At 42.3% G+C, this 15,120-nt stretch overlaps 1 protein-coding gene across 1 annotated transcript in view; it reads right to left on the reverse strand.

Annotated features, from left to right (window-relative positions):
* The window catches only part of URI1 (URI1 prefoldin like chaperone), a 44,433-nt gene extending 29,389 nt beyond the window's left edge, over window positions 1-15,044 (reverse strand). The window contains 3 exon segments of the mRNA XM_083852170.1: window positions 2,432-2,466; window positions 14,292-14,534; window positions 14,538-15,044. Coding sequence (XP_083708296.1) covers window positions 2,432-2,466; window positions 14,292-14,534; window positions 14,538-15,029 — 770 coding nt within the window. The 5' untranslated portion in view covers window positions 15,030-15,044.
* Between the last annotated feature and the right edge of the window lie 76 nt (window positions 15,045-15,120).

Here is a 15,120-nt window from a genome sequence, read left to right on the forward strand (position 1 = left end):
AGCGACCCCCAAACTGAAGGCCTTGACCTCACTTCAGTGAAAGAGGACTCCACAGGAAAAGAATGGTACGGGGAAAAAAAAAAAAAAGATCCCACTCATAGCAGGATTAAGCACACCCATTGTTTCATTGCTCAAAGTCACCTGACATTTCTTCATTAATCGGAAAGATTCTGCCTTTAAGGTCTGACTGCTGCCCGTTACTGAATAATCTGATCCAGGTACAGCAGAAATAACTTGCTTCAGATACAGCAGGGTTTTATTGCCCTGATTCACCACATCTTCTGCACCAATGATAGCTGGAAGCAGACTCCCCAGTGTGGTGATCCATGGGGCAAGGTGAGGGAAAGAACATTTAGAAAGAGCAGAACGTGTTTCTGCACTCAGTGGAACAACCGCCTCTGGCCGGTCAGACCTCCGCCACAGGAATCTCTAAGCATTGGACCACCAAGATAAAGAAAATGAAAATCTATCCATTTCATGAGCTGACGTGAAAGAATGTTACTCAAGGAAGGAAGCAGACCTTCCTCTTCATCTAGAGCACGTGTGCCAGTGGTGTGCTTGGTCACCACGTGCAGTGAGGGAGAGGGAACGTGGAGAACGGGTACTAGGCTCCAGCTATGATCATGTATCCAGAAAGGAAAATACCACGTCTGATCCCAGACCCATTATCAGATTCATGCCTTTAAAAATATACTTAAAGGTGTGCACTAAAAAGTGAAAAAGAAAATAATTTAATGGAAATATATTTAACTTGGGCATTTTAAAACCCTATTGTTATTCACCCAATTCTATTTAACATTCTTCTGTGTCACTGACTACTTAAAAGGTCTTATATGAACAAATTATTCAAGAGAGCAAGAGCACTCAGCTCTTGCACAATCAGGATCTAAATAAGAGTACTAAATTTTGAATAGGTTTTCTTAGAGTAAAAACTGTATGGATGCTCTATAAACTGCTTTTCTACATAAAAAACATCAGTAAGTTAGGTTTTCCCTATAACATTCTGTGACAAAATCCCCCAAATTCATAGGATCATGGCCAGAGTTTGCTCAAAACCCAATACACAAGCAACCCCTCTTCCCAATGTCTACCCTCCTACCCCATTCTACAAACCCCAACCAATTTCCCAAACTTCTAAAAAAAGTTCCAATTTTAAGGCTGTCAATTAGTTTATTTCTGAAAAAAAAAAAAAAAATATGTCTCTTTGTGAAAGAATGTACATGCAGAACTTCACACTGTACCAAATTGGCATGGACACTGCAGAAACTCCCCCAAAAGTATGTGCATTATGGAAATTCTGACCGACTTAACTACAGCAGCACCAGTAGGCACTTCAGTAATATTTCCCTTATTGAAAATTAATGCAGTCTCTGAATTTTAAACATAAATGAAACATATTAGTTTTAGATTATTTTTGCAAGCCAATAGTCAGAATTTAATATGACGATGTGTATAGATTGCCTTGATTTTTTTTCTCTTATCCAGTGCTTGCAGCCCATGTGCATTTAAACTAAAAACATTTGATATACACTAAATATAAATTATTTGCTTGGAGATCTTTCAGGCATGAAGAAAAAGCCTCTTAAAATAAATTTAAAATATTATATGCTTGATGGTGTATAACCAAAGGTTTAATCTCACCACTAAAGGGGCAGTTGCTGTGATTCTGCAATAACCCTGCAGACAATAATCAAGACAGCTCCTGTTGTTCTCTCAGTAAAATCACGGTAAACACAGCATGGATATATTGTAATTTGATATCTGTAAGATCAACTGTTATATCTCACAGTAACTCATAAGATTTCATTCACCATTAAATGTACATTTTCCTCAGATGCCATAGAAAACCATTATTTACTAAGCATGTTTTCTATTAACCATAGATTGCCAACAGAGAAAAAAGTGCCCAGATATATATATATTTTTTTTAACATAAATCATTTCTTTCTAAGCATAACAAACTATGCTTTATAAGATGGTTTATTGGGGGGTAAACAGAGAAACATTACTTTCACATTGTTTGTTTGGTGTTTTTTTCCCCAAAAATGTGCTACAACAATCTCCCTACTTGCTCATAGTTAAAGAGAAAACAAGAATAATTGATTCTACTCTGTGAATACCTGTCCACCTATCAGGCCAATTCAGCATCATCCCACAAGGTTACTTGGGGAAATATGGTGAATGAGATGGGTATTTACCATACGCTAAGGTTCAGTCTATTTGTGACTTAAAGCAATGGCATCAGTGGCAAATACAAACACCTCAGAGAGAGCATACTGCAATAATTCTGAGCTACCTCCAGTCCCCAAAACATACCTGTCCAATCTGGCTGTCATTAGAATGGACAGTAAGTAAGTACAGTAAGTTTACTAGAATACAACTAGGTTACTGATCAGTATTTTAGGCATGTAATCAAACATTTTTCACTTACCAGTGCTGGATTTTTTCTTGGCAGCTAGTGACCACCTGTCATTAAAACAGATAACTGTTCATGAAAAAACAAGGCTAAGCACAGAGCTGCAATGTCAATGTATCAGAAACTAGAACAGTTGCCTTACAGATTTGGTAGTGTCTCTATATACATTTTTATTTGTCATTGCAAAGCCTTGTGAATGGTAGTTACTAAGCTGCACACTTAATCACACACTAATGCAGACTGATAACCACAGAAAAAATTACAGTTTTCAATTCATATTTTGGTACAATACCTGCTCCATAACTATTAAGTGACATATGATATAAGGTAAGCAGTATTTTGTGCGATCTGCAGATCTATTTTCAGTGTTACATGCTTGCAGAATAAGAAAACAATATAAGTTATAACATGACATCAATATAACTTCCATACTTATTCACTAAAAAAAAAAAACAAAACGAACTCCACAGCACCAAAAACATTTTTCCTTTATCAGTACGTCAACAAATGTTTCCACTGGCAGTTTTAATCTGAAAATGCACAAATTAATTTTGTGAGCGTTTAAATAAAAGGATATTTGACCATTATAAACTGTTGACTTCCATTCTTTTCTGTCCAGATCAAAAAAAGTAGTTTTAATCTGAATATTTCACTTATTTCTTTATACTGTAGACCTTCCCAAGAGGTCAAAAATAATTTACAGAACAAAGTATATTGTTAAAATGAAATACTTTTTTTTCTTTTTTAACCATATTTTTTTGACACAGCAAACAACCAAGATGCTGAAACCTGTGCCCTTCTCTTCCATAATTATGTGGAAATTTTGCCTTTCAAAACATATTCTGATCTCTGAATAATGGTTACCAAAAATATAACACAAACAATTTCATTCAATTATATGAAATGTAATGAAGCCATGAGGCAATTAAATATGTCTAGACATCTTCACAATTTTTTTTTATTTTATTTTTACAATTTTTTTTTTCTGTAGCCAAAATAATGCTAACATTTGAAAGCAATTAATGAGAAAAACAATAACATACATTCAAGTACCACTGAAATCACTGGAGCAGATAATTTTTTTTTTTCCCAAACAACAGAATGAAAGACAATTTTTTTTTAGTTAGCATATGTGCAGCTATTGCAGAACAGATCTCAGACCCTGCACTCTGTACTTATATAGGTGTAAAACAAAAACAAAAACAAACAAAAAAATGGGGCTGCTTTGTGAGCTAGTAATTCTTTAAACAGAGTAAAGTACTTAAATGAAAAGGATCAGCTGTACATTTGTGGTTAGGCTGTTTCATAATCCATCAGGAAATTCAGCCAGGTAGCTTGCCCTGCTTACGCCAAGTTTAGATTTATCATCTGCTTTAAACTCTTATAAATCAAATTCCCAGCAAGTATTTTCCTTAATGTGCAAGCTAAATATTTTTAATGTTAAGAATAAATATACAGACTTCTGCAAGATATAAACACAGAAATCTAATTCACGCTATCAACGTTAAACCCATTTCAAGAGCAAAGTTTCCCACAAGGTGTAAATCATACGAGCGCAACTACATTTCCTAACAATGCGAGCACACAATGGAGAGCAACACTACCAAGTCAGAGAATATCCCATCAGCACATTTCACTCTTTCAGATTTGGCACTGATTGTAAACTACACAACATAATTAAGCATACAAAAATGTTTATGAAATCCTTTAAGAAAGTTCCAGTTTAATTGCCCCATTAAAGATGAAGATGGAAAAGACAGGAAGCTTCCCATTCCCAATACATGACTTTCCATGCATGAAGCAAGCTAAAAGCACAAAAAGAAAAGCCCTGCAAACCGTAAGAGCAGCATGTTCATTAACCTCTACATGATAATCCTTTCGTAGCTGCATATTAACTAGTTACATATTCATAATCATTTACATTATTTAGAGGAACTTCTATGAAAATTTTCAGGCTATATCCATTAGCTACAATGTTAAAGGTTACAGAAGATAGTCTACTTAATGTTTCCTGGAAGCTTTTTTAATTGGTAAATATGTAAATTGGGCACATATGCTTTTATGTTTTAAAAAAATAGTCCATCTTCAAAACAGCATAGGGGCATATGCTGTTTCCATTGCCCTTTATCCCCTTAAAAAAAAAAAAAAGAAAGAAAAAAAGAAAATCAATAACACCAATCAATTTTAATTTAATTCTTCTTCTTTGATATAATCTCTCTTGAAGGGATACTAAAGGGTGGAACCAACAACAAACCTTTTCATTTCAGTGGCCAGAATAAAATGAGACCTTTTATAGAAGCACTAAAATATAACACCTTGAAAATGTTTTAGACTTAACTTCTGGTACTGAACTCTATTTAAAAAATATGCATATATATTGAAAAACAGAAGGAGATCGATTATGCATATGTCCCTTATTAGGTCAGTCGCACTGTTTGGATAACAACTGGTTTTATGATAGCAAAGAAACAAATTGATAAATGTATAAACAAATCTTTGATTCTTTGCCTTTAATCAAACACAGAAAAATCATTAGTCTATCTTCCCCACATAATTTATATTTGGAATTACAATTAAAGAATGAAAACTTCTCCCAGGGTAAATAAAATAAATCACCTGTTCGTTTGTTCATATAAGTTCAATTTGTCCAGGCACCAGTGCCACCAACTCTGCACTGCTTCTAAGACACTAGAGTGGAAGTGGTATCAATAAAATCTGAATTCTTACCTTTTAGGCACAGCAGTATATGAATTTGTGAACGCACAGTGTTATCGGTGGCTTATCTGCATGCTATAATATTTATTGAACTACTCTTGCAGCAAATCTAACATTAGGTAATCGCAAGTCTGGTTATTAAAACATGGCCCACTGTTGGCAAACACATTCCACAACCTCACAAGAAAACAAATAAGCAGGTATCTGGTTTCCTTCCCTTCCCCCGCCAGCAGTTTGTTACAATCCAGCACTTCCCAAGCCCCTGCCCTGAGAGCACCACAGCTGCAAGGGCAGCTCTGCATGCCCGGTGCCCATGGCATAACGCCTTTGGGTGCAAATCCGATGGTAAAGTGCATGATGTGTTGGCTCTGCTCTCCTTGCTGCTACACACGGAGCTACTGAGAGGGAGGCGTACATTACTGCTTTTAGGGAAGCTTGAGTCTGGGACTAACAAGTGCTGTCAGAGCAGTGCGGGAGAAGCAGCTTTAGAGCTGCACATCAGCTCCCAGGTAGCCCCATTCCCACCGTCCCCACCTTAACACTGGGCAGCTGGTCGGCTAATGAGTCAAAACCACCCCAAACAACGCATACCATACAGCCACAGACACTGTCAAGCTGTCCGAGGGAAGAAAATCCCTTTTCTCCAGTGCATTTTCTTTCTGGTCTATTTATATTCCACTTTCTCCAGGATCTTCCATATGAAGAGCTCAAAACCTTTTCCATGAATTAAGGTGTACAGCACCTTGGGAAAGTGCTACGCTGACTTTATGGGCTGAGTGACTTCACCAGGAAGGCTGCCCAGAAGCAGCGCTAGAACCAGATGCCAGAGCCCCTGACTCAGCAGCCAGGCACTGCAGCCGCTGGCACTGCCACGCTGGGAAGGAAGGTGCATGGGATGGATGCTGTAGCATGAAGCTGATTCTCACCTGTATGTGCCCACGGGTCTCTGCTCTGTTCCCCATTACTGTCTGCGTATTTGCTGCTTCTCCTCAGCAGGTCCGCACCCTCATGTAAAAGCGTACCTTCTTTATACCTCAGTTTTTCTTACCTGTTGCTTCTGCATGTGCTCCCGTAACTTACAGCTGAACACAGTTCTCTGTGGTGCTTCTGCTTACCCAGGCAGTGCACAGATAGTTCTGCTCTGCTCTCCAGTCCAAGACTATTTTATTTTATTTAGCTAGTTCCCTGAGGTGGAGTGCAGGAACCAGAATGCCTCTCTGAACTAAGCTGCAAGGCACTGCCTACAAAGGCGGTGGGTTTAACACATCGAGGGCAATTCTTACCTTTCTCTCTTATATTATGAACAGCACTAAGGCAAGCTGCCATGGTTTTATTTCATTTATGTCTCGGCTTGTGAAAAGTGCTGTACCCAACTCACACTTACATCCAAGTCCCAAGAACCAGAGACTGTTATTTCCAGGATGAAAGCTAATTTCAATGGAAGATTAAAACAAAAATTCCCCATCAGGTTAGGAATAATTCTGAAACAAACGAGAGGTTACCTCCACACTTTGGGCATGAATCTCTAAATACACGCAGCACAAAGCTTCCACTTTAACAGGGAGTTTGGCCTAAAAGGCCAAACATGTGCTGTTTCCATATGCATACTTGTATGTTTTACCTCAAAGCTGTGGTTCTCAATCTGGTTGGTCCTCGGAAATTAGAAGCTAGGGAAATAGATCTAATCCCAGCTCTGATTTCTTCTATATGGCCTGAAGCAAATCACAACCTCTCAGTCTACATTTCTTCATCTGCGAAATGGGGATAATAGTATTAACCTACCCACCTCAGAGTGTTTAATGATGATTAATTAATGTGAGAAAAGCACTCTAAAGATGTAAGAGCACTATATAAGTGATAAAGCATTATTTACCACTTGAAAAGTAATCTGAATAAAATCAGATATGCAAGTAATTTGTTTACATTTAGCAATAATATAATTTGTGACTATTTAATCTTGAATTAGTCTCACTTTAAACATCCCTTTCAATCACATTTCCAGTTACTTAGGGAAAATGGCAGTATGGAATACTTTTTGTGGAAGCAGAGCAAGTAATGAGACAGTAATTAAAGTAAGGGTCTAATAAAGTCTAAAACCAACGATTTGCCTTCAGGAGAATGTCCCTGCCATTTGGGACTGTGTAAAGATCGCAGCGTCGACCTTGGTTCTACTGCTCAGAACCTTCTGCAAACTACAGCAAAAGCATATACTGGTCTTCTGCAATGCAGATCCATGTTTACAAGGCTCATGATAAATCCAAGGTAATTTCCTCTACTGATCTAATTCAGATGACCCTCCTGAGTTTAACTGCTTAACCTTGTACACGCAAGTATTTACTTCAGTTGATATATACACATGAGCCACCTCCGTCTATAAACGTTTGCAGTATCAAGACCCACTCTGCCATAATACTCGTATGCGTAAGATTTCTGTCACACCCCAAAACCAGAAAATAAAATTAAACTTACTGATGAAATAACATAACCAGTTCACAACATGACTTTACATTACAGAAGAACGCTAATGGGTGGTCAAACATTTAATCATGTCTTGGTAACAAGGATGTAACAAGCCACATGCAAAATAAACATTTAAAATGAATTTTCATTTTTTCCTCTAGGAAACCACACAGTAGTTGCCTAAAACACAGCAGTCACTGATGGAGAAAGACAGAATTAACTTTTGCACAATTGTTTTTCCTAGAGCCCCATTTTCAATCAAAAAATGAAATAAAACTATTAAAAGTTCTTCAGTCTGTTGCCAGTGTATGATCTAAAAGGAAAGGAAGAAGGCATTTCTAAGCTTTCATATTCATTTATTAAATCATATTACTGAAAAACACTACATTTCAACAAATTATTAACATAAGTTCCCCTTCGGGTGGAAATTTATGCCTTTTCAAGAAATGTATTTGAGAGAAATACTGAAGGAAGGGAGAAAGGAATTTGAATCATGGCAAACATTTCTTTCTAAAGGAAAAAATCTTCCCGTTTAAAAATATTATCACAGATTTTACTTATCTCTACAAGAAAGCAAGTGGAGATCTAGTGTTTTTGTATTAATTGTGCACACAATTGGCTCTCACATTTTTACAGAGAGATTAGTATGTAACTACGATTTATCAATACACCGAAACTAACTTAGGACTAAAATGACTGTTGTGAACTTAAGAATTCTACCTGAACCATCTAGGAATTATAAAGCAGACAGAAAAATGCCTCATCTCTCCTTTGCCAGCTGTGAAATTCTGTCCTCTCAAGACTATTTTATGTTGCAATCCCTGCTGTGGCTGTAGGTCACGTAGACAAACGACTTGCAGTTACTTTGCAGTAACTCTACACGCGCGTACTGAAGTGTGGCCGCCCTCTCCGGTGAGCCAGCCAAGCAGGCAGTGCTGTGTTACATGAGGTGGCACCCTTCTTCCCCAGGTCCAACTACAAGCTCCCAGCACCCGTTTTACTGTTTCAGATCCCTTTGTCAGTCATTTCAACTCTCAAACACAGCAAATGGAACTTTTCTGCTAGATGAGTGAGTTAAATCTGCTCTGAGCCAACAGAACTGGTGCAAGCAATGACCAAAGTGGAGCAAGGTCTTGTCTTTCCCTGGCAGCAAGGCAGTGGCTGTGCCATGTAACTTCATCTTGAGACAAACCTAAGGAACTCATAACTTAATATTTTAGCTTCCTTTGGGTGAGCATAATCATGTGGCTATACCATACCCATGCTAGCTCACATACCAAGACAGCAGTAGACACAAGCATGAAACTCCCACGATCTAACCTACCAAACGTCTCAGGCAGGTTTGGCAAGCTTTGATGTAGCCTATGGTGCAACAACTATGCTGCCAGCAATGCCCAAATTAACTAGCTTAAACTGCCTCACAGACATACCTTCAGGCTGTGGTTCAACGCTCAGCCCCAGACCTGAGCAAACCAGCCATCAGTCCCTCCCTGTCTCCAGCTACTCAGCTCCATTGCCTCATCCTTCCAACCCCGCCAGAATCTGCTGGCACACATTTGTGATGCTGCACTTTCAACCAGATTAGGGAACCACTCTGGCTGAAAAATAATCCAGGGAAAAAAAAGAAAAAAAAAATCAACAACAAAGCTTGTTTCTAAGCTGGACCAACCCAGGTCACTAAGCAGTGTCACAAATGTGCCACTCCAGAAGTGCTCAAAGGCATAAACAAGCAACCACATCAAAAACTAAGATTAAAAATCTTTCACAAGGTTAGAGTCATCTGCTTCCTGGATAACTCACATGATCATAAATAAAATTTTCAATCAGGCATCTGAGACTGTTGCTCGGAACTGCTCTGACTTGGTACAAGCACAGCTGCGGCTCCAAGGGGCAGCCCAGTTTCACCCATTGCTGGCGCAGCACTTCCCAAGCCACATTCGTGCTGGCATTTGGCACTGCCGTCCTGGCACGTGTTACTGGATTCCACTTACCCCACAGCAACTTGACCACAAGTGCTGATACAAAGGTGGTGGAGGGATTCACCTTTTTATGGCAGCCAGTTCTTCAGTCTGTTTACACTGATAGTGAAACAGAAGCCTTTGTGCTAACTCATTTCACAATTCTTGTCACTATGTAAACTACTGGGTACTTAATTCATATTAACAACAGCAAAGACAAATATTGCTACTCTGGAAGATGCCACAACATTGACTAAGAAAGTAAAAGGGATGATCACCCGTATGATGGACCAAGGGAAACCAGCTGATGTGATTTTTTTGGACTTCAGCAAGGCTTTTGACACGGTTTCCCATAGGATCCTACTGGACAAAATGTCCACCATACAGCTAAATAAAAACATCATACGATGGGTGAGCAATTGGCTAATGGGCAGGGCCCAAAGGGTTATGGTAAATGGGGCTGCGTCAGGCTGGCGGGTGGTCACCAGTGGGGTCCCTCAAGGCTCCATTTTAGGGCCGGTACTTTTCAATATTTTTATAAACGATCTGGATGTAGGAATAGAAGGTATTTTGAGCAAGTTTGCTGATGACACCAAACTTGGAGGAGTTGTGGACTCGAATGAGGGTGGAAAGGCCTTGCAGAGGGATCTGGATAGGTTGGAGAGCTGGGCGATCACCAACCGCATGAAGTTCAATAAGAGCAAGTGCCGGGTCCTGCACCTGGGACGGGGAAACCCTGGCTGCACGTACAGACTGGGCGATGAGACGCTGGAGAGCAGCCTAGAAGAGAGGGATCTGGGGGTCGTGGTAGACAGCAAGTTGAATATGAGCCAGCAGTGTGCCCTGGCGGCCAGGAGGGCCAACCGTGTCCTGGGGTGCATCAAGCACGGCATCGCTAGTAGGTCAAGGGAGGTGATTGTCCCGCTCTACTCTGCGCTGGTGCGGCCTCACCTCGAGCACTGTGTGCAGTTCTGGGCACCACATAAAAAGGACATGAAACTGTTGGAGAGTGTACAGAGGAGGGCTACGAAGATGGTGAAAGGCCTGGAGGGGAAGAAGTACGAGGAACAGCTGAGGTCACTGGGCCTGTTCAGCCTGGAGAAGAGGAGGCTGAGGGGAGACCTCATCACAGTCTACAACTTCCTCGTAAGGGGGTGTCGAGAGGCAGGAGACCTTTTCTCCATTAACACCAGTGACAGAACCCGCGGGAACGGGGTTAAGCTGAGGCAGGGGAAATTTAGGCTCGACATCAGGAGGGGGTTCTTCACAGAGAGGGTGGTTGCACACTGGAACAGGCTCCCCAGGGAAGTGGTCACTGCACCGAGCCTGTCTGAATTTAAGAAGAGATTGGACTGTGCACTTAGTCACATGGTCTGAACTTTTGGGTAGACCTGTGCGGTATCAAGAGTTGGACTTGATGATCCTTAAGGGTCCCTTCCAACTCAGGATATTCTATGATTCTATGATTCTATGATCAGTTTCGGATGAAGCAATTGTCCAGGTTTATTTTAAATAGAATATGGCAAATGAAGCTTCAGACGGGACCTTTTAAGCAGTATGTTGAACAAAGCTTCAGACATTATGTCAGTTTTTCTCAAACAGTTAGTGTGCAAAATGAAGCCCTACCACCCTGGTGTCTTGTATCTAAGCCTTCTCTAAATTCTGCTAACTTGAATGCAGGCTTGAAAAAGTGCACTACCCTGGGAGACGCTACACTGGAAGGCACACTGACTGACTCATCTTCTGAGTCCGCAGGCAAACAGCTTCAGGTTTCCAGTGACTCCTGCAGCAGTGAGAAGTGTACAAGACTGTGCTCAATTTCACTGCTCCCTTTCAGGCTGCACCAACAGCCTTAACACTGCCATGTTGTTGATTTCATGGCATAGATATTATTTGAAAAAGACTTGAAAACAGAAGCAACTAGCCACATAAGTAAATCATATAAGAAGGAAAAACAAAATAAAACAGCATTAAGTTTAGGATTCTGCGATTTGTTACCACGTAACCGCCTACAAGCTGTTTAACTGTTAATAAACTGCAAGTACGCAGCATCTTGCGCACAATTTAGAAATTAAAGACCATACAGTCTCCACCAATCAAATTCATAAAAATTAAGAAAGTCATAATGCACAGTGGCTACCAAGTTACAGTTAGTTATGGTAATAGCTATACTAAATCTAATTGTGCTTCGTTGTCATGATGAGTGACAGGAGAGCCACTTCCTTATCCTAATTCTCCTAAAAGGAAAATAAAAAAGTGTGTTTGTCAGTGCAAGTGAAAAAAAAAATCCTATTGCCAGATAACACTGGAATCCATCAGACTCTCCATGACTGTGTTTGCACTCTACAAATGTCTCCTGGGTCTAATTGGTTCTGTAATGCCTCCCATTACGCATATCTTCATTGCATTGCTTGGAAGCTACAGAACGCGTGAGCCCACTGTAAATCCACTGTCTTCAGAAGTGTTACCAAATCACACCAATCCGACTTGTCAACTTCCTATCAGCTAGTAATCCCAACCCATTTGATCACAGGAATAAATATATATCAAACATTATGTTTAAGTGCAGTCTCTATAGAATGAGAATCCACCTATTTAAATATTAATTGTATAATTCGTGTACTAACTTGCACTAGATTTAACACAGTATTTTCAGCTAACATATATTGCTTTTGCAAGTAATCCATGATACATATATTATATTCTTCCAGAAATATTCAAAACTATACGCAGGCACTGTGTTTCCAATGATGGTCTTTATCATGAAAATTACTAGATATTCTTCTGTAATTTATCCCCAGGATGCACATTCTAAGTCATGTTTTTATACAAAGTGCCTTTAGTGGAAGCACTGAAAATTGCTTTTAACAGTTTGGTCTTACTATCACTACAAATTAAAAAGATGAAATCTGTCCAACAGGCAAGCAGTCCTAAACAAGAATTAAAATTACTTTTCACCAGAGGTCATAAACCTGGAAGTTGCAGACTCAATCAGATTAAAGATAGAAAGTCACGAACATCCTGTTCTTTTAATATTTTTAAACAGGAAGGAGGCCTCAGTTCGGGTGTTCTCCACAGCAGCCCTTTAGCACTTAAAATCTCAAAACTCTAACTAGCTAAACCAGGGTTACGCCCGGATGGTAAAATAATCAACAGTGATTCAAATATTATCTTTAATTCTGCAGACAGACAATGCTGTGTTTCACTACCATACTAAAGGTTGCCTTCAGACTAATGGGAATAAATGGGTTTCTTTATACTTAATCAAGTGTCACTAGGATAGCACAATATCACTCTGATTAAAAGAAATATATGTGCCCGCTTAAATGCCAACACATACAGATAATAGTTCTAAGTAATTGTACTATTCGTTATGATGCTGGTACTATGATTACTAGCTTACCACAGTACTGAATAACTACATCTCCCTATCTCTCTTTGTGGTAAGTCCAAAACATGAGTCTTCAAATTCAGTAATTTTGTGAGAAAAATATGAATACCTGCAAAGAAGCACCTGAAACGAAAAGACCTCCTCCATCTTAAAATACAATAATTTCGTAACTGAAAATACTGTTGTAATCCAATTATATATATTCATTGCACAGAGGGAAAGTCTACTATATCTTCATCATGACACTCCATTGTAACCAAGATATGTAGTTCTTTAGTATAATTTCATATTGAAGCTGAAGTGATCAATTTTTTTTAGCCAATTTGCAGAAATTATGTAAAGTTTCCTTATGATAAAATATAATTTTGGTACATCAGCCTAACAGAGGCTTAATTAATGGTCTCCTGGGCCTCTTTTGCACTGGAGCTGATCAGTTTAAGAATCTTAAACTTGCTCACAGAGGGGTCTTACCACGAACTGGGAATAATTCCATGTGGTTATGACAGGCATCCACTTACACATTAGGCCTGACTGACAACAATGTACCAGATAAATTATTCTTCACCAAGTTCTGCCACCTTGAAAATGAACAGGCAGGTTACTATCACTGATTACCAGTCTAACAGGTTACTATCCATGCAGACTGGGCTACGCAGTGCGTTCCAGCAGATCCTCTTACTGTTCATCCACATTAACGGTCAGTCGATTACGCAGATCTTCTGGTAATTACCTGGTGTGCTACTCAAAAGCGGACACTGTTTTGTGGACAATATGCCAGGTGAGACACACGATGTACACCATGCATGCGTTATTCGGTTTTCTTAACTACAACAGGTGACTAAGCAATGCACACTGAAGACAGAAGTCCTGAACTGAGGAGCTCTACTACATACCACAGAAACACCTTTAAACATTTTTTAATGTATAGAAAAAATAAGAAGCATGGGGACCGTGGGTGAACATGTATTTGCGGCTCTAACACACTGAATATGGCCCCGGGCGCCACCTGTGCTGCAGGGCTGAGGCCCCCCAGCCCCACAGCACACCGGCTCGGTGAGCACGGCCCACTCGCGAGGGAGCAGCACCCCACGCGCCGCGCCGCGGCACCCAGCCCCCCGCGGCTCCCCCAGCCCCTGTCAGAGGGGCTCCATGTTTGGGGACTGGGCCGCCCCCCCCCCCCGCCCGTGACGTCACCGCCATCACGTGCCCACCCGCCGCAGGCAGGCCCGGCTCTGCCGCCCCGGTGTCCCCCGCCCCCCTCTCCCCCCCCCCCCCCCGCCCCCTCCCGGGGCCCGGTCCTACCGCCCCCGGTCCCCCCGCCCGGCCCTGCCTGGCCCGGCCCGGCCGTTACCTTCTGCTGCTCCTGGCGGAGGCGGCCCACCAGCGCGGGGCTAAGCGGCGAGGCGCCGCCGGGGCCCTCCATGGCCCTCGGGCCGGCAGCCCGTGAGGGCGCCGCAGGGGACGGAGGAACAGGGGCAGGGGGGTTGAGGCGGCCGGGCCGCGCCGCGCCGTGCGGGGCCGATCCGATCTCCTCAGCAGGGCGAATGAGTCCTATAGAAATGTTTGTGCAGGGCGAAGCGCCGGCTCCAGAGCCTCATCCACGCGTGGGCCGCCGCCGCCTGGGCCCGGGGCGCCGCTGCCGGGGGAAGCATCTCACACTCGCATTCTGGGCCGCGCCGCAGCCGCCGCCGCCTGGGCCCGGCTCCCGCTGCGCCGGCGGGCCGGGAGAGCGCCAGCAGCTCGGTGCTGGCCGCCGCCTGCCGCCTGCCTGCCTGCTGCACTCTGGGTAGCCAGCCAGCCTCCCAGCGCCCGCGGGAGGCACCCGGCTGCGAGCCGCGAGAGGCGGGCGCTCCACACCCACACCCGGCCCGGCCCGGCCCGGCCCGGCTCGGCACGGCCGCACACCGCGCCTCGCCGCCGCCTGTGTCAGCGCCGGGCGGCCGGGAGAGGCCGGGAGGGCGCCTCTACCCCCCCGGGGCTCCGCCACCGCGGGGCGCCGAGGGGCAGGTGCCCCCGGTCGCAGCGCAGGCCCGGAGCTCGTAGGCCTCGGGTTCAGAAAATCGAAGCCGATCTGTGAGGCATTTTCCATCTGTGAAGCGTTTTGGTCGATCTACAACATTACACACACCTAGGCATGCATAAACGCATAACTGTGTATCTTCTGTAGCATGAAGGTTATG

The sequence above is a fragment of the Anser anser genome, assembly GCF_964211835.1.
Source record: "Anser anser genome assembly, chromosome: 11".
NCBI lineage: Eukaryota > Metazoa > Chordata > Aves > Anseriformes > Anatidae > Anser > Anser anser.